General features: G+C 36.2%; 1 protein-coding gene across 4 annotated transcripts; it reads right to left on the reverse strand.

The window, feature by feature from the left end:
- Nucleotides 1-22,109: 22,109 nt before the first annotated feature.
- On the reverse strand, nucleotides 22,110-26,348 carry LOC147386568 (nuclear pore complex protein GP210-like). 4 transcript variants are annotated; one of them, XM_086423999.1, is made up of 7 exons: nucleotides 26,043-26,348; nucleotides 25,057-25,285; nucleotides 23,908-24,010; nucleotides 23,709-23,821; nucleotides 23,387-23,458; nucleotides 23,142-23,210; nucleotides 22,115-23,063 (listed from the first exon to the last, which is right to left on the reverse strand). In XM_086423999.1, the coding sequence occupies exons 2-7, from the start codon at nucleotides 25,273-25,275 to the stop codon at nucleotides 22,836-22,838; spliced, it is 804 nt and encodes a 267-aa protein (XP_086280125.1). In that variant the 5' UTR covers nucleotides 25,276-25,285; nucleotides 26,043-26,348; the 3' UTR covers nucleotides 22,115-22,835. The 4 variants fall into 4 exon arrangements, with proteins under 4 accessions (XP_086280127.1, XP_086280126.1, XP_086280125.1 ...); XM_086424001.1 differs by having other exon boundaries at nucleotides 22,110-22,268; nucleotides 25,057-26,340; XM_086424000.1 differs by having other exon boundaries at nucleotides 22,110-22,268; nucleotides 23,142-23,217; nucleotides 25,057-26,339.
- Between the last annotated feature and the right edge of the window lie 320 nt (nucleotides 26,349-26,668).

Consider the following 26,668-nt stretch of genomic DNA (forward strand, 5'->3'; position numbering starts at 1 on the left):
TGAAATTACAGACTTTGACAATGTAGAGACCTAGAGGGGGGGGTGAATAGGACTATTTAAAAATTCTTCTAAATGTGAACACTTAAGAGTAAATGAATCTTTAATGAGTTTGTTAATCAAGGTGCATTCACCAAATCATTCATGAGACAAGATATTTATGCAAGTTATGATCAGTCATGATGTGCATCCAGATTTGCATCAAGATAAGGAAATCTGAGGCAAAAATATGAGACACGATTTATAGTGGTTCAGCAACTGTGCCTACGTCCACTCCCAAGAGAATCCAAATTGATGGTTCTTTGGTGTTCCCTAAAACTGAGGTTTTTGGTTCAACTTAAACCGCACATAGAATTTTCTGGGTTAATTCCGCAACCCTAAGATTGAGTGGACCACATCCACTCAAAATGCCTGAATTTTATACTTCAGGAACTCAGTAATCTTTGTCACTCAACTTGAGTCCGCAACTCAATCAAGTGCTTGATTTTGAAGAAGAAATCAAGTAAACTATTACAAGAGTATTTTGGAATTTAAAATACAAATAGTCAAACTCACAGTTATGACGATTGAGGTAAGTTTGTCATTCATCGGTTCTTTATTACTTCCTTCATCCGTGGCTCCTTGATTAGCTCAATGTCAGAATGTAACTCTTGAAGGATGGAGTAAGTGAAGCTTGATCAACTCAGATGAGGTAGCTTGATATGCATGATTTTGATTTCACCTCATGATTCTTCTTACTTTGTTAACCCTTTTGAAGTGTGCTTATTAGCTTGGGCTGAATTTAGAAGATGTTGATCACCAAAAATGAAGCCTAGAACTTTTCTTTTATAAGAACAGCTCTTAACGGCTTTCTGTCGGTGGCACCTGAATCCCATCGGTGGCACCGACCAAGCATAACGGTGGAAAATCTTACCGTTGTACATTTTTGGTAGTTCTATCGGTGGCACCTCCAAGTGTCATCAGTGGAACCGATGAGCATAATAGCGGTGATGCCGATAGAATTATGTTTCTGCCACCGAATGATGGTTCACCAATTAGTTCTGGAGGTGGATGGCGGTGGAACTGACAGGTTGTTCATCGGTGGAACCGATGACTATTATATCGGTAGAACCGACAAGATTGTGCTTCTGCCACCGATGGATGATATCCCAAATTGTTCAATCGATGGCTGGCGGTGGAACCGATAGGTTGTTCATCGGTGGAACCGATGAATATTATGTTGGTGGGACCAACAAGATTGTGCTTCTGCCACTGATGGATGATATCCCAAATTGTTCAGTCGGTGGCTGGTGGTGGAACCTTCACTCCTGCCGACAGCTTCTGATTCTCTTGAGATAGACCTGTTCTGATGCTCCATGGGTGAAGATATCCCTTGACTTGGATTGGTTTTGATATATTATTGATTTGTCGATGAGTAATGCACACGAATAATGTTTTCCAGTAGATACAACTTGACATTACACGACTAACCATGGAATTGACAAAACATGGTACTAACAATCTCCCCATTTGTCAATTACAAGACAAAAACCAATCCTAGAATGCCAACTGTGAACCTTTCGTAAAGGTAATCACTTACATGAAGGGTCCAACAGGATTTTACACAATATGTATCAATACAAGGCAAAAGGACTCTTTAAAAGATTACATATCCATTTTCAGATAGAATGTAAGACAAGCAGAAAGTAGATATCTCCCGTAAGCAGATATCTCCCCCTAACTCCTTACATTATTCATACATTCCTGCATTAAAACATGTGTTCACAGGTGGGATTCCTTCTCCCCCTTTTTGTCTGTGATTGAAAAAGGGTGTAACACCCCAATGCCAACAGTCAAGGAAACCAACCAACCGTTGTAGAGAAACACAATAGTGAATATGCCAGAAAGGGAGAACGCGTAATCAGAAACACATATTCATTATAAACATGAGCAGATAAATACATGATATGTTATAGATAGTCTGACCCAATACAACCAAACAACAAAATAGCAGGAAAATATAACAAAAAGAACTAAGCACTGCTAGAGCTGTCATCGGAGGTGGCGTGCCCAGGTACACAAGCCCGAATAAGAGTCTTGAGATACCGGTTCATCTTCTTGAGGCGCGACTCTAGACAAGTTTGCCCTTGGACCAAGTGGAGCTGGCCGGCTTCCAAAGCAGCTAACCGAGACTCAAGGTCGGAGGGGGGTGGGTGTGCCCGGAGGAGGTGGAGTGGCGGCCCAACGGGCAGGACGAGGTGGAGGAGGTGCATCGGGAAGGACAATCCGCATTTTGGAGAGAGTGGCAGCGGTGAAATGGTCTTCATGAAGCACTGGATTGGTGTCCGCCGGAAGACCACAGTAAACAGCCAATTGAGAAATGAGGTGGCCATATGGGAGGTTACCGGAGGAACGACCGAACCGTGCAAAACCGACAATCGTATGGAGGAGATAGGTGGCAAGACACATGGGTTGACTGGTAGCAACACAGTACAGAGTATCGACCATGTGCATTGCCACATCGGTCTTGTTCCCAGCACGCGGATAGAGATTTGAGGTAAATAGTTTGTGTAGAAGTCTATACCACGATAGGAGATCCTTGCCACGAATTGCACTGTCCTTGACCCACTGGATGTCCCGGCACCCACAGAGTACATCCATATATGCGTTCCGACGAGACCCTATGTCGAAAATAGGATCAGGATGGCTAACATGAGTGCACGTGATACCCAATATGGAGGCAATGGTGGCAGTCGTAACATGAGTGCTGATCTGATTGGGCGTGTGGAATGCCACCACATCCAGAGAAGGAGGAAAGTCACGAGAATCCACAATACTGGCATAGAAGCGACGGACCCACGAAGGAAACACATCACCGCCAAGGTCCAGAAGAGCCTCCCACCCCATCTGATGTAGTAGATCAGGAATGCCAAAGGGGTGCACCACTGTGATGTCCACGTGACGCTCACAGACAATGGGGCGGTCACGAAGGGACTACAAGCGTTCTATATATTGGCGCTAATCATCATCAATGCCGACATCAAACGAAGGAGGATGACGTGAGTCCTGTGGAGGAGGCAGATCAACTTCCTCGTCTTCTGAGTCTTTGCCTTAGCAGAGGAGGACGAGGAGGAGGACAGCTGAGCAGTGGATGTTGAAGCACGCTTGCTTCTAACATTGCGTTGGGCCAGTGGTGGTCTCGCTTGGCGACGACGCGCCATGAGGTTACTGAGGATCCCAACAGAGATCAGGGTCAAGAGAGCTAGGAGAAGCATCATGGTAGCAAGCAACAAGAGAGAAAGAGGGAAGGTAAAAGGAGATGAAGTAAGAGGGAGAGTCAAGGCAATGGAATAGTGAGAGAAATGAAAGGGCGCGAAGAGAAAATAGGGAAAAAGGGTTTGAAAATAAAGAGTCGCGTTCTGTTGGTCGAACCGTCAGAATTTGTTGGTTCTACCGACATCTGTCAATGAGCAATTTGGTGGTGGAACCGACAAAATACTCATTCTGCCATCGACAGGTTTCTTCTCCAAATTTTTTTTTTTTTTTGTTTTGTTTTGGAGAGACGAATATTTCTCAGATTTACCAATAAGGGCATATAGCAATAGGGGCCAACCGAGTATAAAGTGAAGAGCGAGGGTGGGAAGCAATCCAGTATCCCGAGTGCACACAGGCACTCTTGAATGATGTCGGAACGGCCCTGCTCATAAAGAGCAGACCCCAATGGATTTCCGAAGGTGATCAAACCTTAAGGAATCTAGGGGCTTAGTAAAAATATCAGCAAGTTGACTTTCAGTCTGGATATATTCCGGTCGGATGGTGTGTTCTTCAACAAGTTCACGAATGAAGTGATGCCGAATATCAATGTGTTTAGTGCGAGAGTGTTGGACCGGATTCTTCGAGATATTGATGGCATTTGTGCTATCGCATAAGAGGCTCATCGTATCTTGAGATATCCCATAGTCCGCGAGCATCTGCTTCATCCAAATAAGTTGAGCACAGCAACTGCCAGCGGCAATGTACTCAGCCTCAGCAGTTGAAAGGGATATGGAACTTTGCTTCTTACTATGCCAGGCAACTAAACAGTTCCCGATGTAGAAACAACCACTACTGGTGGATTTTCTATCATCCATGTTGCCGGCCCAATCAGCATCTAAGTACCCGGCAATGATGGACGAGGAATCAAACGGATACCAAAGTCCATTTTCAGTAGTACAGGCGACGTACCTGATAATTCTCTTAACAACTAGGAGATGAGATTCCTTAGGATCGGCTTGAAAACGGGCACAAGTGCCTACACTGTAAGAGATATCGAGCCTACTGGCTGTAAGATAGAAAAGGCTACCAATCATACTTCGATAGAGATGCTCATCTACACTTTTACCTGAAGGATCTTTAAAAAGTTTAAGAGTGGTACTCATAGGAGTATGGTGAGTTCTGCCAGACTTTAAACCAAATCGATCTACCAAATCTCGCGCATATTTAGTCTGGGAAATGAACAGGCCATTCTCGAGTTGTTTAATTTGCAATCCCAAGAAGAAGCTGAGTTCACCAACCATGCTCATTTCGAATTCAGATTGCATAAAATGTGTGAATTTTTTAGCCAATCCTTCGGCAGTGGATCCAAACACAATGTCGTCCACATAGATTTGAGCAATGAGGGTGTCGCCACCAATTTTTTGAACAAATAGCGTTTTATCAACGCTCCCCCTAACAAATTTATGACTGAGAAGAAACTGAGTCAGTCTTTCATACCAGGCACGGGGGGCTTGTTTGAGACCGTAGAGAGCCTTTTTTAGTCTGAATACTTGGTGCGGATGTTTGGGATCAACAAATCCTTTTGGTTGTTCAACATATACTTCCTCATCTAAGAAACCATTGAGAAAAGCACTCTTAACGTCCAATTGAAATAGTTTGAATTTCAACACACATGCAATGGACATCAAAATCTGAATTGACTCAAGTCTTGCCACCGAGGCGAAGGTTTCATCAAAGTCAATCCCCTCAATCTGAGAGTTACCCTGAGCAACCAAACGAGCTTTATTTCGGACAACATTACCAAGTTCATCAGATTTGTTCTTATAAATCCACTTAGTCCCAATGACATTCTTATCAGATGGCCTTGGTACAAGCTCCCACACTTGATTTCTATGAAATTAAATAAGTTCATCTTGCATGGCTTGGACCCAGTATTCATCATGGAGGGCTTCATCAATATTTTTGGGTTCCAACTTGGACGTGAAGCAAAGATGATTATTCAAAGTCTCAAGTTGTCGACGAGTTTTTACACCGATGTGAGGGTTTCCAAGGATTTGACTGGCGGGATGACCCTAGACAACAGGTAGTGTTTCTGGAACTTGAGACGTTGGGGCTGGTAAGGATGTAGGAGGGAACAATCCCTCGTCCTCACCTTCAGTGTCAAAGGGACCATTCTCCTTAATGGGTTGATCATCGATCACCACATTTATGGATTCTTGAATTGCAGTGGTCCTCTGATTGAAAACTCGAAAAGCTCAACTGTTCGAAGAATATCCCAGAAAAATTGCTTGGTCGCTTTTCGAATCAAACTTCCCCAAATGCTCCCTATCTCTAAGGATATAACACTTACTACCGAAGACCTTAAAGTGCTTGACACTTGGAGTTTTATTGTTCCATAGTTCATAAGCTATTTTGTTTAAGCCTGCTCGAAGATATACTCTATTGATAATGTGATAGGCAGTGTTTACAGCTTCGGCCCACAGGCTTTTAGGAAGATTCTTACTATGTAGCATGACTGTGGCCATTTCTTGAAGAACACGATTCTTTCTCTCAGCAACTCCATTCTGCTGAGGGGTCTTTGGAGCTGAAAATTCATGTTGAATTCCAAGTTCATCGCAGAATTGTGTGAATCGACTATCTTCAAATTCTCCACCGTGATCACTTCTTATTCTACCAACAACAGATTCCTTTTCTGTTTGGATACGTTTTATGATCTTTTTGAATTCATCGAAAGTATCCGATTTCTCTCTTAGAAAAGCAACCCAAGTGAATCTAGAGTAATCATCAACGATTACCAAAAAATGTCTCTTTCCACCTAGACTTTGTACTTTAGTGGGACCTACAAGGTCCATGTGTAAAAGTGCTAGGGCTTTCGAGGTTGCAAGAGTGGTTGTCTTTTTGTGGGTACTCCAAATTTGTTTACCAATTTGACATTCTCTACAGACATCTCTCGCTTGTTTACCCAATTTGGGTAATCCTCTGACTAAACCTTTTGAGGCAAGTCGGAACAAATTCTTGTAGTGAACGTGGCCTAGACGTTGGTGTCATAACTGGACTTCATCAATTTGAGCCATGTTGTTTACAGTGGTCTCTCCTGAGTTTTCAATAACATAACAGTTGTCAGAAGTGCGAAGGCCTCTCATGATAATTTTTCCAGTCGGGGTGGAGATCTCGCAGACTTCACGATTGAAACTCACTCGGTGATCCTTATCACAAATTTGAGATATGCTAAGAAGGTTATGTTTCAAACCATCTACGCACAGTACATTTTCTACAGTGGGCAATCCATAGCCACTAACAGTTCCTCGCCCAATAATCCTAGCGGTGCTGCCATCTCCAAAAGTGACTGACCCTCCGTCAAAGTCAACCAAGTGACTAAATTGACTTCGGTCACCTGTCATGTGTCGGGAACAACCGCTATCAAGATACCATCGTGAATGATTTTCAGCCTTGAGGGTTGTGTGAATTACAAGGCACTTGTTATCCCCATTTTTGAATTTCCATTAAAGAGTCGTCTTGGGGAATTGAGGATTATATTTAGGAGAAGAGTTCTCCTTAATGGGTGAGCTTTTCTTAGGGGACCTACCTTTCTTGGGTGATTTTGAAGGAGAATTTTTCGTTGGGTACCTTCTTCCACCTTGATTTCCTCTACTTGATTCAGCAAGAGCTTTAGCTTTTAGGTTTAGGTAGGCAATCTGTTTGAAAAGTTCCCCAATATTGTGACTTTGTTTGGGAGGGGATGAATTCTTTGTTCCCTTCCATTTTGGAGACTTTTCTTCTTTGCTTTTTCGACTTTATTCACCAATGGATTTTTTCCCTTATCATGCTTCTTCTTTTCAACCAATAAAGATTTACCACTAGAGATCTGTGAGGTTGTGTGATAGATGGTTTTGTATTCGATACATTCAAACTTCATGAGACCCGTTCCACCACAGAAATTGCATGTGATAACTTTCTTGGAGTCTTTCTTAGTGTTTGATGACTCTCCATGCACAAATACCGGAAGAGATGGAGGTGAAGTGGAAGTATGCCTATCATAGCCTAATCCTCCTTTATCTCCATAGGATTTTTGCACCCCGAGAAGTTTTTGTAACTCCAAGCTTCCATGAGTGTAGTTATACTCAAGTCTAGTATTTTGTTTTTGCAGTTCATTGACATCAAACTTAAGTACTTTGTTTTCATCACGGAGATTTATTAATTCTAAGTTTTGTCGAGCTATTGTGGAGTTGGCCATCGAAAAGAGATTCTTGAGTTGTTGAAGATTTTTTGTCATCTCACCTTTCTCAATCAGAACTGTCTCAGATGTAGACAGCAAGCTAGATTGTCTTTCCAAGGCTGTAGAGAGTTGGATCTTAATATCTTCTAATTCACGGCCTATGGAAAGTCTTTCCTTGCAGATTTGCTCATACTGGGCATGCAACTGTTCCTTTTGGAGTTTCTCTTGACTGTGTTTTTTGGTTAGTTTTACATGACTAACGAACAGTTGGTCAAAGGCAGATTGAAGCTCAAGTTCATCATTGTCCTCATCTTCTCCTTCTTCATTAGAAGAGGAGGTGACTAGGGAGTGATTCTGACTTTCACAGTCCAGCCCCCCTTCAATTTCATCCCCATCCGGAATATAGATCGTGGTGATAGCCATAAGGATCCAAAGAGTGTCTTGATCTTCAATAACTGAAAGGAGACCTAGCTCTTCTTAATCTTCTGACTCCTCATAGTCATCCCATGTGGCCTTAGCAGCCATTGTTGTGCCCTTAGTCTTAGGTCTAGAGGGACCTTTGGATTTGGGTTTAGTGGGGCACACATTCGAGTAGTGACCACGACCACCACAAGTGTAACACTCAGTGTCTTCCCTTGGTTTCGACACGGTTCTACCTATAGGTACATGTCGATCTACCGGATGATTACGTTTACTAGTGTCACCAGGTCCTCTTCTTTTGAAGAACTTTTGAAACTTTGAAGCTAACAAGGCTAAGTCTTCCTCATCCGATTCAGTCTCCTTATCCTCTTCAATCAATATCTTCTTATGATCATGAAAAGAGAATTGAGACCAGATACGAGATGTTCGCTTAGACATGGACTTTGAAGAGGAAGTCTTCAAGACCTGAGTCTTCCCTTTTGAGGGAGGACCTTCGAGATGGAGTTTGAAGGTAGTGAGAGACCCCATAAGTTCCTCAACGGTCATTGTTTCCACATCTCGGTATTCCTCAATTGAGGTGACCTTAGAGGCAAATCTCTTAGGCAGGCATTGTAGAATTTTTGCACAAATCCTACCTTGAGGGACAGTCTCTCATACATAAAACATAGAGTTGCAAATGTCACTTAGACGTGCGTAGAACTCTTGGACCGTTTCGCTTTCCTCCATTTTAATGTTTTCAAATTGGGTGCGAGGAGTTGAAGTTTAGATTTTTTCACTATACTCGTGCCTTCGTGAGAGGCTTGTAGAATTTTCCATGCTTGCTTAGCCGACTGACACGTGCATATCCGTTGATACTCATCATCGGAAATGGCACTCGTAATGGCATTAAGAGCCTTGTAATTGTTGCTACTGTCTATTTTGCCCTGTTCTGTCCATTTTCTAGATGGTCTCGGAATAGAGGTTGTGACACCATCTACCTCGATGATGTCAACGAGAGGTTCCCAACCTTCCTCAATCATGTCCCACACATCTCTACTTAGTGAGTTGATGTATATCATCATTTTATTCTTCCAGAAAGCATACTTGATGCTTCCGAACATAGGTGGACGAGCCGAGGACCATTTATCGGCTCTAGACATGACGCAAAGTCACGGATCACTCAGGGTGGTTAGACCTTTCTAGAGTAACCTGCTCTGATACCAATTGAAATTACAGATTTCGACAATGTAGAGACCTAGAGGGGGGTGAATAAGACTATTTAAAAATTCTTCTAAATGTGAACACTTAAGAGTAAATGAATCTTTAATGAGTTTGTTAATCAGGGTGCATTCACCAAATCATTCATGAGACAAGATATTTATGCAAGTTATGATCAGTCATGATGTGCATCCAGATTTGCATGAAGATAAGGAAATCTGAGGTAAAAATATGAGACACACGATTTATAGTGGTTCAGACACTGTGCCTACGTCCACTCCCAAGAGAACCCAAATTGATGGTTCTTTGCTGTTCACTAAAACTGAGGTTTTTGGTTCACCTTAAACCGCACATAGAATTTCCGGGTTAATTCCGCAACCCTAAGATTGAGTGGACCACACCCACTCAAAATGCCTGAGTTTTATACTTTGGGAACTCAGTAACCTTTTTCACTCAACTTGAGTCCGCAACTCAATCAAGTGCTTGATTTTGAAGAAGAAATCAAGTAAACTATTACAAGAGTATTTTGAAATTTAAAATACAAACAGTCAAACTCACAGTTATGACGATTGAGGTGAGTTTGTCATTCTTCGGTTCTTCATTACTTCCTTCATCCGTGGCTCCTTGATTAGCTCAATGTCAGAATGTAACTCTTGAAGGATGGAGTAATTGAAGCTTGATCAACTCAGATGAGGTAGCTTGATATGCATGATTTTGATTTCACCTCATGATTCTTCTTACTTTGTTAAGCCTTTTGAAGTGTGCTTATTAGCTTGGGCTGAATTTAGAAGATGTTGATCACAGAAAATGAAGCCTAGAGCTTTGCTTTTATAAGAACAGCTCTTAACGGCTTTCTGTCGGTAGCACCTGAATCCCATCGGTGGCACCGACTAAACATAACGGTCGAAAATCTTACTGTTGTACATTTTTGGCAGTTCTGTTGGTGGCACCTCTAAGTGTCATCGGTGGAACCGATGAGCATAATAACGGTGATGCTGACAGAATTACTTTCTGCCACCGAACGATGGTTCACCAATTAGTTCTGGCGGTGGATGGCGGTGGAACTGACAGGTTGTTCATCGGTGGAACCGATGACTATTATATCGGTAGGACCGACAAGATTGTGTTTCTGCCACCGATGGATGATATCCCAAATTTTCAATCGATGGCTGACGGTGGAACCGATAGGTTGTTCATCGGTGGAACCGATGAATATTATGTTGGTGGGACCAACAAGATTGTGCTTCTGCCACTGATAGATGATATCCCAAATTGTTCAGTCGGTGGCTGGCGGTGGAACCTTCACTCCTGCCGACAGCTTCTGATTCTCTTGAGATAGACCTGTTCTGATGCTCCATGGGTGAAGATATCCCTTGACTTGGATTGGTTTTGATATATTATTGATTTGTCGATGAGTAATATACACGAATAATGTTTTCCAGTAGATACAACTTGACATTACACGACTAACCATGGAATTGACAAAACATGGTACTAATAGATCGTTTCCAGTCGGAACATGATGTTTCATATTCTTTACTAGTTTTTAATTCTTAATTTTGTGGCAGGTCGCTGCACTTACCACACTTGGTTGACCATTTATCTAGCTCAGGCTGGCCGTTTGATGTAACCATAAGCAAGAAGTCTCTTTTCGATGTGTCAGAACGTTCAACTACTATAGATTGTTCGTGATCACTGACTAATCATCTTCGTCTATGCCTATCAGGCATGCATGTGATTCACAAATATACAAATTATTCGTATACGACCGACCACCTTTACATAATAAGTTCACTAGTAAAGATAGAGAAGAATGAACCTTGATTCCAGTTGTGATTCCACTCTCATACGCATCCCATACCACGTATGAGTTTGGTTGTCCTTTCTCTACATCCCAGGATAATACACCACTTCGGATGATATGATGCACTATCCCTTTATGCATTCACAAATTCTTTAATAGCTTACAAAATAGCTATATATATATAATTTTCATTTGAAAAAAATGAGAAATTAACAATACAAGGTTGAGAATAAATATCCAGTTTCCTACCACGCAACTGTGGCCACTCAACCTAAAATAAATAACTGAATAGAAATGTAAACAGCGTCTTGCACTAAGAAAAAGTAAACAAACATGCAACTAACCATTATACCAGGATATCCCTTTACCAACTTACACACAGCATTACAATATAAAATGCAGATATCCCTTCTTGGCTGTATTTCCTACCTGCAACCACGTGTTAGCTAATGAAGCCTATCATGTGTAGCACTACTACTACACCGCTATCCCAGCTGATCACGGGCCCAGTTTGGCATGTGCATGGGGTATGACATCCCATCTTTTCATATGTAAAATGCAGACATCACTCCTCGGGTGTGATTCTGACATTTTACCGTTTCATCCCATTTTACCTTTTTTTCCAATTTTCGTAGTTCTCAATCTTTCGAAAATAAAATATTCACTTTCTGATATTCATCAACTCAATATGAGTTAACTAAATATTAAATCATTTTTTTAAACTATGAAATTCATTCTTATCATTTAAATTGAATATTTACAAAACTTATATCAAAATAGGGTCAGAACGGTGCACAGGACCCAACTGGAGAAAATAACCTGGTAAAATATCCTACCCACGTATAATTTGTTACAAAATACAATTAAACATATCAAATATGCAAGTTCTTACGTGAATTTAAAATAAAAAAACAAAATTCTATATTTTTGAAATCTATAACAAATTTTCCATAAAATCTTAAATGCAATTTTCACAATCTGTGATTACAAATAGAAATTGAGAATTCCTTCCAATCTCTAGATGATGGAATTGAAGCACGTGCATGAAAATCGAGATGATTGGCATGAAAATAGAGGTGGTTCGAACTTCAAGACGGTTGATTTTTTAGTTTGACTTGGTAGTTTTGAAGATCTCGACGTCATCGTATTTTTTCTCCTTTCTACGACGGAAGACATTTTGACCCCGAAACAGATGTAATTCGAGGTCGAAGTTACAAAACCTCCATATATATATATATAAGGCTGATTTTTGAAGATACAGGGTGAAAAAAATGAGAAAATAAAAGGAACTTGGGTGGATTTTGTACATGTCGAGGTTGCGAATAATTTTCTCTTTTGCGTCGAAGGTCGAAGACAGTTCGTTCGCTACGAATCGGAGTAGGAAAATCGGAAGAAATTTTTTTTTTTAATTATATCTGGTTTTGGATGCGTGAGAATGATAATGAAATAAAAAAAATTAAATTTATTTATATAAAATTTTGGGACAAAATTAGTATTTTACCTATTGTTTCGTTCGACGATAACTTAACCGTCCGGGCTCTAAAAGTAACGAGTGAATACTCTATTTTGTATAACTTTTCATTCTGGATTTAATGGTGTGGTCAATTTCTATAAATTCTATCCCTAACAAAAATTTATATTTTTTGCTCGATGGGATCCTAAAATTGACATCATTTTCATTTTTAACGATAATTTAACTTTTTTATCTCCAAAAATGATAAGTAAATACTCTATGTTCAATAATTTTTCATTCAGAACCCAATGGTATGATCGAATCTTAAAAATTCTTGCTCTACCAAAACATCATTATTTTAGCTTGATCTGACTAGGTAATCAAGGATTTTGTGATTTTTCTGTTCGGACTCGCATTTGAGCGTACTTACAACCTAAAGTATGTTTTTCGATCATTTTAAATCCAATGGTAAGGTCAGATTTCATTAAAAATGATCAGAATAGAATCCTACAATTTTACCATAAGTCCCACTTTCAGGATTTTCTCAAAATTAGGAGTTTTACAGATATGGTATCTTTAAATATGATTCTTATAATCGAAGTGTTTGACTGTTGGAATATCGATTTCATGGAACCATTTCCCCCTTGGATATCTTTATATTTTAGTATGTATTGAATATGTTTCTGAATGGATCAAAACGGTTACCCCATGTAGAAAAAATGATAATAAAATTATTTTAAAATTTTTAAAAGAAAATATTTTGTCAATATTTGGAACGCTTCAATCCATTATAAGTTATGGGGGTACACACTTTTGTAATAGACCTTTCGAGGCCTTAATGAAAATATACGGATCACCCATAAAGTAGCTACACCCTATCACCCATAGACGAGTGGATAAGTAGAGATGTGGCACCCCCCGAAACACTAATAAAAAATCTCATGTCAAATCTCGAAGCAATAGGTAGCGCCTCGAAATTTCAACTTGGTTTTCTCCATTTATGTTAGCATTCCAAGGCAATAAATACTTGCTTCACCTGATAAACAATATACATTATATCTTATATCCTATACATATACATACAAAATATAATAGTAACGGAAGCCTATATATATATCTAATAACATACGATGGATCAAAGTACGGAAGGATAAACAAAATGCAATTATACAAACAGTCCTCACTCTAACAAAAGTCCTAATGCTCTACCAAAATCTATAATACAATCTGGGCTGACTAAATTTACTAGGGGTTATAATCCCAGTACTCAACATGAAAAAGACTCTAGTCGTCTATCTGACCTACCAGATTTAACTCGTGTTTTATACATGTCTCATCACACTCCGAATCTAAAACTAAAAAAATGATGAAGGAAAGGGTTAGTAACAATGGTTACCCAATAGGGAAGCAAACAAGTTCTGCCAATAACCTCTCCTAATATGAACGAATAAACATATTGAATTATTTTAACATATGCAAAGCTTTATAGAATAAACTATGATTAACTGGTACATATAGCTAGGGATGAGCAATTAAACATTTTAAAACTCATATTACATCAATCAGCAGTACTTACTATAATATTTTCTTTTTATACAAATGTAATTGACCAAATAGAAATATTAAACATGCATTTCATTTTATATATCAAAATAAGACAACAGATACATAATACACAATGGTGGAGTAGTAAAATTAGAGAGCAGGGATTCACGATTAGATCGCTCCCAGTCGAGATATGATGTTTCATAATAAAGTATTAGTTTCTGATTTTGTACCTGATCGCTATTTACCATACTTATGGGACCATTTATCTTGTTCAAATTGGTCGTTTGATGTGATAGTAAGTAATGGGTCTATTTCGATGTGTCAAAATGTTTGACTACTATAGATTGTTAATGATCACTAATTGATCATCTTCGTCTATACCTATCAAGTGTGCATGTGATTCCCAAATATACAACCACATTTGTATACGACTACCTTTACATTAGAAGTTCACTGGTAAAGAAATAGAGGAATAAACCTGGATTTCAACTGTGAATCCACTCTCATATGCGTCCCATGCTATGTATGAGTTTGACTGTCCCTACCATATATCCCAGGATAGTATATTACTCCAAATGATATGACAAACTATCTCTTCAAGTATTCACAAACTCTTTAATAGTTCACAAAATAGCTACATATACATATCATTTACTTTCTTTGAAAACAAATAGGAAATTTTTTTTGAAAACAAATGAGAAATTAACATTACAGAGTTGAGAATGGATATCCAGTTTCCTACCATGCAACTGTGGCCACATGGCCTAAAATAAATAACAGAACAAAAATATAAATTACGCCTCACATTATAGAAAGTAAATAAACAAGATCGTCACCTCATGACAACAGAAAATAAATTAACCCTGGATATCTGTTCATTAACCCACACATAGCATCACAATGTAAAACGCGGACATCACCCATCAAGTGTGATTCTTACATTTTACCGTTTTATACCCATTTTTTCTTTTTTCTATTTTTGTACTTTTCACTTTTTCAAACACACCATTCATTTTTCGATATTCATTTACTCAATATGAGTTCATTGAATATTAAATTATTTTTGACATTTTGAAATTCATTTTTATCATTTAAATTAAAAATTTACAAAACTTAGATCAAAACGAGGCCCGAGCAGTGCATAGAACCCAACTAACAGAAATAATCTGGTGAAATGTCATACCCACGTATAATTTATTATAAAATACAATTAAACACATCAAATATGAAGGTCCTAGCATGAATTTGAAATAACGAAAAGAATTCTACATTTTTAAACACATTTCAAATTTTTGTTAAAAATCCTAAATGCAATTTTTACAATTTACACTTACTAATAGAAATTGAGAGTCCCAACCAATCTTTATGCAACAAAATTGAAGACGTGCACGAAAATCAAGATGTTCAGTATGGAAATCAAGGTAAATTGGATGTCAAGACAATTGATTTTTTTAATCAAACCCAGTAGTTTCGAAGATCTCGATGTCGTCATCATTTCTCCCTCTACATCGAAGGACAGTTTGACCTAAAAATGGATAAAATCCGAGGTTTAAAAGTTGAAACCCCCGTAACTTATATGGTTGATTTTTGATGAATGGGAAGAAAGAGAAAAGAAAAGAAAATAAATTGGGTGGATTTTGTAGAGGTCGATACTATGGACGTTTTTCCTCTCTTCATCGAAAGTCGACGGCGATCCATTCGCAACAAATCTAAGGTTGAAAGTTAAGAAAAAAAATTTAAAAACTCTCGGCTGGTTTGTATGCGTTAAAAGAAAAGATGAATAGTGATTTTTATTTTAAAAATTATTTATATAAGTTACGAGATGAAATTAGTATTTTACCTATTGTTTCGTTTGACGATAACTTGACCATCTGGACTCCAAAAGTGACGAGTAAATACTCTATTTTATATAATTTTTTTATTTCGGATCTAATGACATGATCAAATTCTATTTCTAACAAAAATTCACTTTTTTGGCCCGATGGGATCATAAAATTGACGTTATTTTCGTTTTTGACGATAATTCGACTTTTTGAGCTCCAAAAATGATGAGTAAATAGTTCATTTTCTATAAAATTTTCTACGAATCCAATGGTGTAATCGAATTTTAAAAATTCTAACTCTATCAAAAAGTTATTGTTTTAACCTGGTCCAACTAGAAAATCGAGGATTTTGTAGCTTTTCTGTTCGGACTCGCATTTGAGTGTGCTTATAGGCTAAAGTATATTTTTCGACAATTTTGAATCCAACAGTGAGATCAAATTTTATTAAAAATAGTCAGAACAAAATCCTAAAGTTTTACCCTAAGTCCTACTTTCTGAATTTTCTCAAAATTTCATTATTTATTTTTTCTCGAGATATGAATCAAAAACTCGAGATTTTACAAGAGATCTAAAATCATGAAATAAAAAATATTTTAGAAAAAATGATGAATTCGGATCATAAGGATTGGTTTTTATGACTAACTAATGTGTTTTGAATTTATCGTACAACTTTTAAAACTCCAATTGGAATATCCCCATTTTGATTTGTCTTTGGTAAAGCTTGTCATTTGCCTATGAAATTGGAGCATGAAGACTACTGGGCAAATAAAGATATTCAATTTAAATCTTGACAAAACTAACTCGCTTAGGAAACTTCAATTCAATGAGTTGGAAGAGACTCGGAATTATGCTTATGAAATTCTAGGATTTATAATGAGAAAATAAAGGTCTTTCAAAACAAAAATATTTTGAGAAAAACTTTTGAACCTTTACAAAAAGTTCTCCTTTATAATTCTAGACTCCACATGTTCCCTGAAAAATTGAACTCTCGTTGGACAAGTCATTTTATTATTAAAACTATTTATCCTTATGGGACTGTAGAGATCGAGAATCTAGATAATGATAGTATTTTTAAAGTTAATGGACAGTGTTTGAAACCATTCTTCGAAATTTTCAACCTAGAAATTGAGCCCACAACTCTGGAAGATCTTGTTTACCAGGATTGATTCCTCTATCACTTGAGGTCTCTGTGTATATTTTGTATATTTATCTTTTTTTTTTATATTAGTTTTTGTGTGTCAGTTAATTTCATATCCCTATGTTATTTGTTAAACATATTTTCTAAATGTGTTATTCATCATGATTTTCTTCAAAACATTAAGAACAATGTTCGATTTAGGTTGGGAGTGTATACACATACATTTTTAAGAATAATTTATGTTAATAATATTCATCACTACATTCCTCAAAAAAATATTGTTCACGCTTGCATAATATTTATTGAAATATCATATTCTAAATGAAAAGGCACATGGTGCAAAAATTTAATCAGCTAAATTCTATTTATTTTTAGTGATGAGTCCATTTTACCAATTCTAAATTAGGGGATTTTAAAATAATTGAACTTTTGAACTCTCACTACACATCTAACAATTTTTGGAGTTTAGGTTGATTTTAGTAGGGGTTAAACTAGTAATTGCTTAGAATGTTAAGAAAGACTAAATTTGATGAACTATGACTATCTTGTTCAATTGGTTGGATGTGAAAAAAAGAAAAATAGAACTAGATATTATTACGTTATGGAAAACAACCAGTGAATTAGACCAGGTACTTTGAAAAGGGGTATTGATTGTTTAATTTTGAAAAAAAAAATGAATTGAAGAAAAAAGGTTGAAAAGAGAGAAAAAAATTGATTGAAGCCAAAAAAATAAAAATAAAACAATGAAATTACAACGTGTGGTTATTGAAAAATGTGGGTTGTGAAAGTCGTCATTGTAAAAAACCAAATAAAATGGAATATCAAAGATAAAGACAACAAGGTATTAAGATGAACATCCACAACTTTTGCGATCCTAGACAGTTCAGTTTTGTTTTGAATTGGAATCTTAGGTTAATCGGACCAATTTGTGATTACAAGTTTAGCTCTACTTTAGGAGACCTATTATTTAGTTATTTACCAGACTTCACATGCATTCAATTTTAAATTGTTTTTTGAATTTTCTAATAGTGGATTAGTACTTTGGACTCTAAATTAAATGTCAGAATTATTGACTGAAAAAAAAAAAAATTACACTATCCTGTGTGATAATACTTCTGAGTTCTATTTTTGATTGATTGATTTATGAAACATTTAAAGTTGATTACTGAACTGATTAAATACTTTGGAAAGATGGGGGATTGCTGGTTATTCTTTACAGTGATTATTTTGATTTCTAATTTATACTATTATAATCTATGTTGAATTCATTTTCATGATTTGGTAGCACCATTCAGGGATTGAAATAGAATAATTTTTTTTTTTGTCTGGCTGAGGACATTAAATTTAGCACTTCTTGGAAAGCAACACATTGCTTATCAGGAGCTTTAAACTACAATCTTACATGATGGACCTGGTGAATTGAATTTTGTGGGTATATTCACTACAAACCCCCATGAGTCAAACTCATCTTAGGTTAACCTCGAGGTTTAAGGGCGTGTTGTATACGCTAAATACATGTTAAATTCTCTCTCCTCTCATATTTATAACCTTCTATTTTAATTGATTTCTTTTTTTCTCTATTCTCCTAACATTATTTATTTTCTCTACACTTCTAATTATCTCCTCCCCCATCTTTTTCTCCAATTTTTCTCTCTAATATCTCTCATTTTTAAAGTTCTATTTAATTATTTTTTTAATTTGATTCTTTAAAATTTTTATTAAATAATTTGAACGAACTCATATATGGAGATTGTTGGCTAAAATCCTAGATAGGACTAAGGGTGCAACTTGAAGGTTGTAATTTTATTTCGATCAACAATGGTGGATTAATGTTTATATTTTTTTGGATTAATTTAAGGTGAGTTAATTATTTTTGTTTAATTCTATATTTATAAATTCTTTTTGAGTTTTAGTCTACAATCATCACATTGAATGCTTGAAAAAATTTCTTGATTTATTGTGGATGATTGTTACATTGATTGTTTAAGGAATTACTGCGATATGTAAATGTGCAACACGTGACAACCTTATATTTTCTAAAATATTTTAGAAAAGAATTTTTTTTGGTTTAATTGTTATATCATCCGATTAGGGAGAGAATTTATTTGAACCTACAGAGAAAAAAATGTTGAATGAATAAAATTGTAATTTTTAAGTGGATCCTTGATGCCTTTGTGTTTTTTAATTTCTGTTTTAAAACTTTTAATTTTTGCTCCATACGATAGTATGGAAAATAATTTTTTTCAATATTTTAGATCAAATCTTCTTCCACTCCATCCATATTTTAATTCAATTTTTACATAAATCATGTGGATCGACCTCGAATTCTCTAGATTTTACCACTTCGCTACAACCCTGCATTTGGGGTATTTAACATACAATATTTCAGTTGTAGCGGCAACAACAAAAATAAAATAGATAGGAGTAATAAGAAGACATTCATCTTGTGTCTTACATCAGAACCAAGTCACAAGAGTTGCTGGAAGACGCGAGTAAGAAGACTAGATCAAATATTTGAAAGTAGACACAACTACTTGAACCATCGAAATGATAGCTAAAAAGTAATCTCTAATTTGTCAGTTCAACTTGAATCACCAAGCCACTAGAGTCGTTGAGATTTCGAATGAGCTCTACTTATGTATCCATTTTATTTGTAATTTCATAAAAATAAAGCATACTTTCAAAAAGAACAGCAAAAACCTAAAAGGCATTGTGAGTAAAAATATCAAGTTGTGGCAAGATCAAATACTCTGACATGATAAAATCCCCAAAAAGGGCATTGATATACAAAAAAGGGTAGAAAACCAGACTTCGTAAAAACCTTAACCGACACTAGGGAGTAGTATTGGTAAAATAAAAGAAGAAAAAAATAGCCAATGGTTTCTCAGTACCATCCACCTACCAACTCAAGCATACCTTATTGTTCATTCTACATCTAACCCTTCATTTCAACTTCCCTTCCCATTTTGAGGATGAGTCTAGAAGGATCCACAAGAAGCTGAGAAAAGATCCATATAATTTTCTTGACCCTTTACCTCGATGACTACAAGATGTTCAAGCCATACTTACTCACGTCCTAACGTTGCTTGACGTGAATGATTTTGCAAAAAAATGATTTGCTTATTTTCTTTTAGCTTTGTCTTACATTTCAAAAAAAATATATCCAAAAAAATCTTAAAATAACGTAAACACAATATTTTCAGACTTTGAGGAAAAATCTAGAATTTGTATTAAAATAATAACTTTCAAAACAAAATGGTAGATATATCTGGGGTCAATAATACCAAAAATATTTTCTTATTCATTGCATAATTTTACATTTCAAGTTCAATGTATAGGAAAATAAAGATTCAAAAATACAAGGAAATCATGTCTAGCCACATAGAAGATAAGAGGCGTCTAGGTGAGCCTTCAAGTCACGAATCCCAACCATCCTACTTCATGATTAGGTCAATCACCCAGAATTTATGCAACATTGATTTGGTTTTATTTATTCCCTTTATATGCTACTGTTTTATTCCTAAGAATTTATCCCCGGTAGAGCTAACTCGATTATATAAAATTTCATACAAAAAATGCAAGAGATGAACTGAATGTAGAAAAAGGAATTTTTGAATAAAATGCAAACAAGATTAAAACAAACGTGACATCAAAGACGTGGTCCCAGATGTCACCCTAGTAGTAGGTACAACATCAGTCCCAAGGACCGAATTAGAAAATGGTGTCACAAGAAACTCAAGTGCAACAAATGTCTCAACAATAAGCTCAACTTCAACCTCAAAACCACCATACTCACAATCAATTGAAGTAAAGTCAGTCGATCATGTCATGCCCCAAGCAACACTGCCCAAAGGCCCAACAAATTTTTATAAAAATGAAAAAAATGTAAAACGTCAAAAAAAAAAGTTAGAAAGATGTGAGCATTATCCCAATACACAATTTTCATTAAATATATATATCCCTAGTGGATACGTTCCAAAGACATAAAGTTTCCCAGCAAAACATTGCACGTGCATCCAGTTCAAAAAATCTCTAGTGGATCATTTTCAAGTATGCATAATGGAAAAGAGTAATTTCTCTAGTAATCATTTGTTCTTAAAGAAAATCAAGTGACAAAGATCAGATTTGCAAAGCAAGTAGTTCTTGAAGAAGAATCTAACTTCATGAAGATTTCGAAGTAATCACATAAAAAAGACGACTCAGTTTTATAAAAAACAAGTGATGATTGAAGCCAACTCATCATCATTTTCTTTTCAAAGGATTTTAGAGCCATACATCGAGCCAGAGATCAATTCAAGGTTTCTAAGAGCCAAATATCAAGCCATGAAATCGAGAATTGCACGGTACCTTATCTTTATTAGACTCAAAGCTTGGGAAGCTCATCTCTTAACTTTTTCTTTTTGTTTTACTTCAATTTAAGTTTTTTAAAGTAAGAGTGGAGAAGCATCACTATGTGAAAAAGGCCCATATTTGACGGTCTTCGCCCGTCAAATTTTGAGAAATTTGACGGACCCTCTCGTCAAATATGCCCGTCAAATATTCTCTTGTAGAATTTTTTTTTTGACGGCCCTGGACTATCAAATTATTGGAGAATGGACTTCAAAAAAATAGAAAAAAATCCATAGAGTATGACCGTCAAATTTGGAGGTTTAACAAACAATAGCACGGTCCTCTAATTCACCAATCACAATGAACGAAATAATTAAAAAAAAATCAGAAAAAGATAAAACAAAAGAAAAATTATAAAACAAGTTCCAAATTGAACTAAATAACCCAAAATTAATATACATGAAAACCTCTTTGTTAAGATCGAAAATTCTGTCGAAGCTACAAATAACTGACAATAATTAAACTAAATAAGACCAAATGATATTGAAATTACTGGATCGGCAACATCTTTGGTGGAGGTCGGTGTTGTTATCGTTGTAGATTGGAGAATGAACCCTTGTACTTAACATGCCGCTTTTTTCCTTGGCCTTTTTCGCCCTTTCCAGCACATCCTCCTGCATGCAGCATTTCATTGCAAGAAACAATAAATCAATCTCTTTGGCAACCAAACCAGGCAGAAGTGACATGGCCAAATCCAATAGCTGGGCCCTGCATTAAGAGGTATAATGCTTAAATATGTTAGTGTGGAGTGTTTTTACACCTAGTTTAGGATGGACGCATGTCATCTCACAAGAATGTGTTTGAACTTAGTGTGAAGCAACTATACTAACGTTCAAAAATATGCCTTAAATACAGTCAAATAGAGAAGCTTGATCTTACCTCATAATAAGAGTGTCCCTATTTTTGTCTTCTGCAACTGTTTTGAGTGTTTGCTTTGGTCCTTAACTCATAATCTCTTTATACCTCAACAACAACTACTGCAACAAAGACTGTTGTCTGCACCGTCGGTCCTGTTTTCAACAACAATGGCTGTAGCTCCTCATAAACAACTGCAAACAGTTTATACAAGCAATTATTAATATCAATTGAATTTGTTTTCTTTTGGGAATTTCTACTCCAGCTTCTTTTGTAGATTTAAGGATTTAATCCTAAAAGAAGAAGATTTCTTCTCTAGCTTTCTTGTAGATTTAAGGATTTACTCCTGATTCAAATATGCTGTGTCATTTAACAGAAATTGTCGAAACCCAACAATTTCTTGGAAATTGTCTTCTAATGGGGCTACTACCAAATCAATACTTCCCTAAACATTCATGAGATTGATAAAAACGTGTTTTATTTTATTTTTTAACTTAAAATACGTGAATTATTCCAGAGAATAATACTTTCATTGAAGAAGAAAAAAAATTTGTGAATTTTTTACTAATAAAACGGCAGATTGCTAACAAGGGGCCCAACTAATTGTGTTTGAATTCAACTCCCCCAAGGGTCTGCTCTCCATTCTTGGTCAAGTCAATTATTATTTTCCCCAATGGTGGTTCTACTGGCTCTTTAGTCCTCCCAACTACTCAACTAGTAGTCAGACTTAATGTAGCCAATGATATAGTGTTGGATGATAATTAAATAAGTCCAAGATACCTTCTTCCATGCCCCCCCCCCTCTTTCGATTTCTCTTCTAATTCCAGCATTTTACCTATATTTCCTAATAAATAACATTTCATGAAAAAAAAAATGCTGCAACACTTGTACATTCCACCAAACATTTGCATACCAAGTATCATTGGGAAAACAACATCTGCAGTGCTAGAGAGCATCATAATTGTTGTACTGGACTGGAGTTGTTCAAGCTAAAGAGATTGATAAAACAAATTGGTTGAGTTATGTCATAACAAAACAAGAAATATGTATATATAAAAAACCACTACCTTCAATACTGAAGTTAAGATAATGGCCCACGAAAACGACTGCATTCCGAGGGTATAAATGAGCATCAACTGAAATCTGAAAATAGTAAATTTCAAACAAATAGCAAATAAAAAATCATTTTTTCTCATATGCTGCAAATGGAAACAGACAAGTCATTTCAATGGAAATACGAAAGATCAACAAATAGAAACATTGATTGCTGTAGAAGACATGTAAAGAGTTAGAAAATGAAGAAATAAAGTACCATCACATAGTCTGACTTCTGTGAACTGTTGTGAATTGATATCCGTATAAGAGCTCTACCATGGCAAATTGCCTTCAATTAGAATAACAAAGAGAAAAGGAGTTGAGAGTTGGATCAAATAGACAGGAAGAGCTTAAATTGATATAGACAGAAATGATGTGCATGTCTTCAAGATGAGAAAGTGAATGAATATCAGGATAATTATAGAAAAAAGGTAACAAAGATGCCAGGACGTCCAAAGCGTGATTCCTCCCTGATTGCATGTTTTTTGAACCATGAGAGAATTCAGAAGCTGCATAAAATTATAACGATGCCAGCAAACCTTGAGGTGAATATTTCCAGAGCTATCACGTGTGTCATTAATGGTCACAACATCTGGATAATTAGTCTCAGCATCAAATTGAACCACATCATAAGCTTCATGAAAGGAGTTTCCTAATCAAAAGATGGTGAAGCCCCAAAGTCAGAATACATAAAGATAAATGGTTAACAATTGATTTAAATTGTTGAACTATAAATACCTAGAGCATCACGATAGTTTAGTTCAAGTTCAAGTTTAGCACCAACAGCAAGGTCAACCACATGGCAAGGGAAGTCCTTAGAACCTACTCTTATTTGAGCCACCTAGTCATAAAATAAAGCACCCACACAATAAGAATTTAAACCAATCCAATAATGTCAAGAAATTAGACTGCGGGTTTTACATTGAGAACAAGTTATAGAAAAGGCTCACAAATTTCCTCAAGGCGTATAACTATTTCCATGTAAGAAATTATAATATCAAAAAGATAATGGAAATGCCTGATATGCAGGTCAAAAGGAGACTGGAGACATATACTTAGTTTTATATGTATACTTAGTTTTTCATTGTCAAGAAAATTTAAACAATGACAAAAGGCAAAATTAGACATTTTTAATGGTAAAAAATTGTACTTTCCAAATAAATCTACGTAAAGATTATACAATCAAATCAGAAATTAGTGTCTTATTTAAATTAAATACATTTATTTTATTCAACTTTTAGTGAGGCATGCGCCTTGTGCACCCTTGCACCTTGACTGAGGCAAAGTCAAGAAATGTGCCTTGCTACGCCTCGTTCACACTACCCCGCTGATATGTATGACAATGATTTCGGTTTGCCCCACCTCGAGGCGTGCCTCGCCTTGACTATACTGAAAGGAAGTTTGTTGTGCCCAATTATGTGTGTTTCGTAAACATCAAAGAAAATAAGATTTATTGCACAATTATGTGTCTCGTAAACATGATAGATAGTAAGATTTATTGCTTTAGAAACTTTGGCTTCGCAAAACATGGATGTTAACAAGTTTGGGAAAGTACTTAAAATGTTGACCAGATCCAATTTAATGAACTTTCAGTTCATAGGATCACATTTTCTTCTCCCATTCATTTTTTGTTTTTGCCTTTGACTCGGTTTATTAGTCATTAGAAGAACTACTTAGTCATTAGAAGAACTACTAAGTATAACCATGAAATATTGATGTAATACAGCGATTCAAAATTTTCAACACAGGTTTCTAACATATATAAAAACTGAGATGAGAATAGCGAAACATAGTTAAATTTAACAGATACAGCAGAACGATAACACTACTGTAATAGTTACATACATCACATCATGTAAGAGTCGTGGATAACATAAGTAGACATACCTCTGCCACCCTTACACAAGATGCAATTTCAGTTCTTCCAGTTGTTCGATCTTTTGCCTGAATGCAACCAAGATTATTACTCTCCCTTGTCTTTATTCTACTCCCATCAACAGAAATAGCATCCTGTTGAATCTCTTCATTCTTTCCACCGTAAGGTCTCAATAAAGAGTAAATAATAGTCCCTTTGAGTCTGTATAAGGAGCAGACATAGTATTCCATTGGAGCCAACCTTCCAAGCCTCCCATATCAGATTGCCAGTAAATCCCCAACCAAAATAGAGCATACTTCTCTAAGTTTAACTCAACTACTATTTAGGACTCCTAGTTTAATTCTCGTAATTTGAAGCATACCAAAGAGCTGAACAATGGTAAACGCAGCTCAATTTGGAAGGGGCGTATATTGATCAAGAACTATTTGTTGGAACTAATTAGAGGTGATGAGTAGCATAGTAAGACTGGTGATACTAGTCAAGCTTTATAAATAATACAAAAAATGCAATCAAACTACTTGAATCAAATTAAACAAACCATAACTTCTCAAAATCTCACCGTAGAATATCTACTTGAATCCAACGAGAAAGAAAAAAAATGGTGAAAAAATTCAGATCTAATCATATCAAAACACTCAGATCTATGAAATCATTTGGATCCTTAATCAAATTTTTATTTGTTTTTAGGTTTTGTTTCGTGTAAAATTAACACATTTGGGAAACAAAAAATCAAAATTAATATATTTTGTGAAATCCAAAACCCTAGATCTCATCCTCATCAATCTGAACAACGCTATGGATCCATCAAATAAAAACTAGATACAAAATATATAACATTGTAAGGTATTAAAAAATAAAAAAATTCATACATCACTCTAACGATTACAAAGAGAAACCCTAGAAACAACTTCAACCAAATCAAAATGCTTGATTTGCATTAAAATATACGCATATCAGGAGTCATTAATTAAGATCAAAGAAACAATAAGATTCTTACAAGATCCACGTTCTCGTTCTTGATCTCTTCCAAACCGAATCCTGTGTTGGCAGCCATTTTTACAGAGAAATCAAAGATCAAAGATTTAAGATCAAAACGTCTATGTGAAATCGAAGAAGAAGTTCAAAATCTCAACTTGCTCACTGACTACTCTATAGTCTGTCATTCTCTCTCACTCATACTGAATCAGATTTCTTACCCATAGAAGACGTAGGGAAGCAAAGGATTTAAAAACAGAAAATAAAAAAGTAAAAAAACAAAAAAAAAAATTCGATCGAGAGAGAGAGATAAAGGGCGAGGTCGACCGTGAGAGGTCGATCGATGATTGTGAGAGAGAGACAAAGAGAGAGAGAAACAGTGAGAGAAGCAGAGAGAGTGATCGACCGAATGAAAGCTAGAGAAGAAATCTTCTTCTCAAGTGAGAGTGATCGACCGAGTGAAGAAAACGTGGTCCACGCGCCGTGGAGTTTTGGATTTTAAAATTCGTCGGGCCAGGCCCAACAAATTTTTTTATACAAATTTGATATTTTCACGTAGTGCATACAATCTCAAGCTTAGTCGATCGAATAGGAATTTAAGTATACGTCTTCGTGATCCATTGTCGACAATTCTCACAAAGAAGGGTA

Source organism: Akebia trifoliata, chromosome 14 (assembly GCF_017979445.1).
Source record: "Akebia trifoliata isolate Shusen 1 chromosome 14, ASM1797944v1, whole genome shotgun sequence".
In the NCBI taxonomy this organism is placed as follows: Eukaryota; Viridiplantae; Streptophyta; class Magnoliopsida; order Ranunculales; family Lardizabalaceae; genus Akebia; species Akebia trifoliata.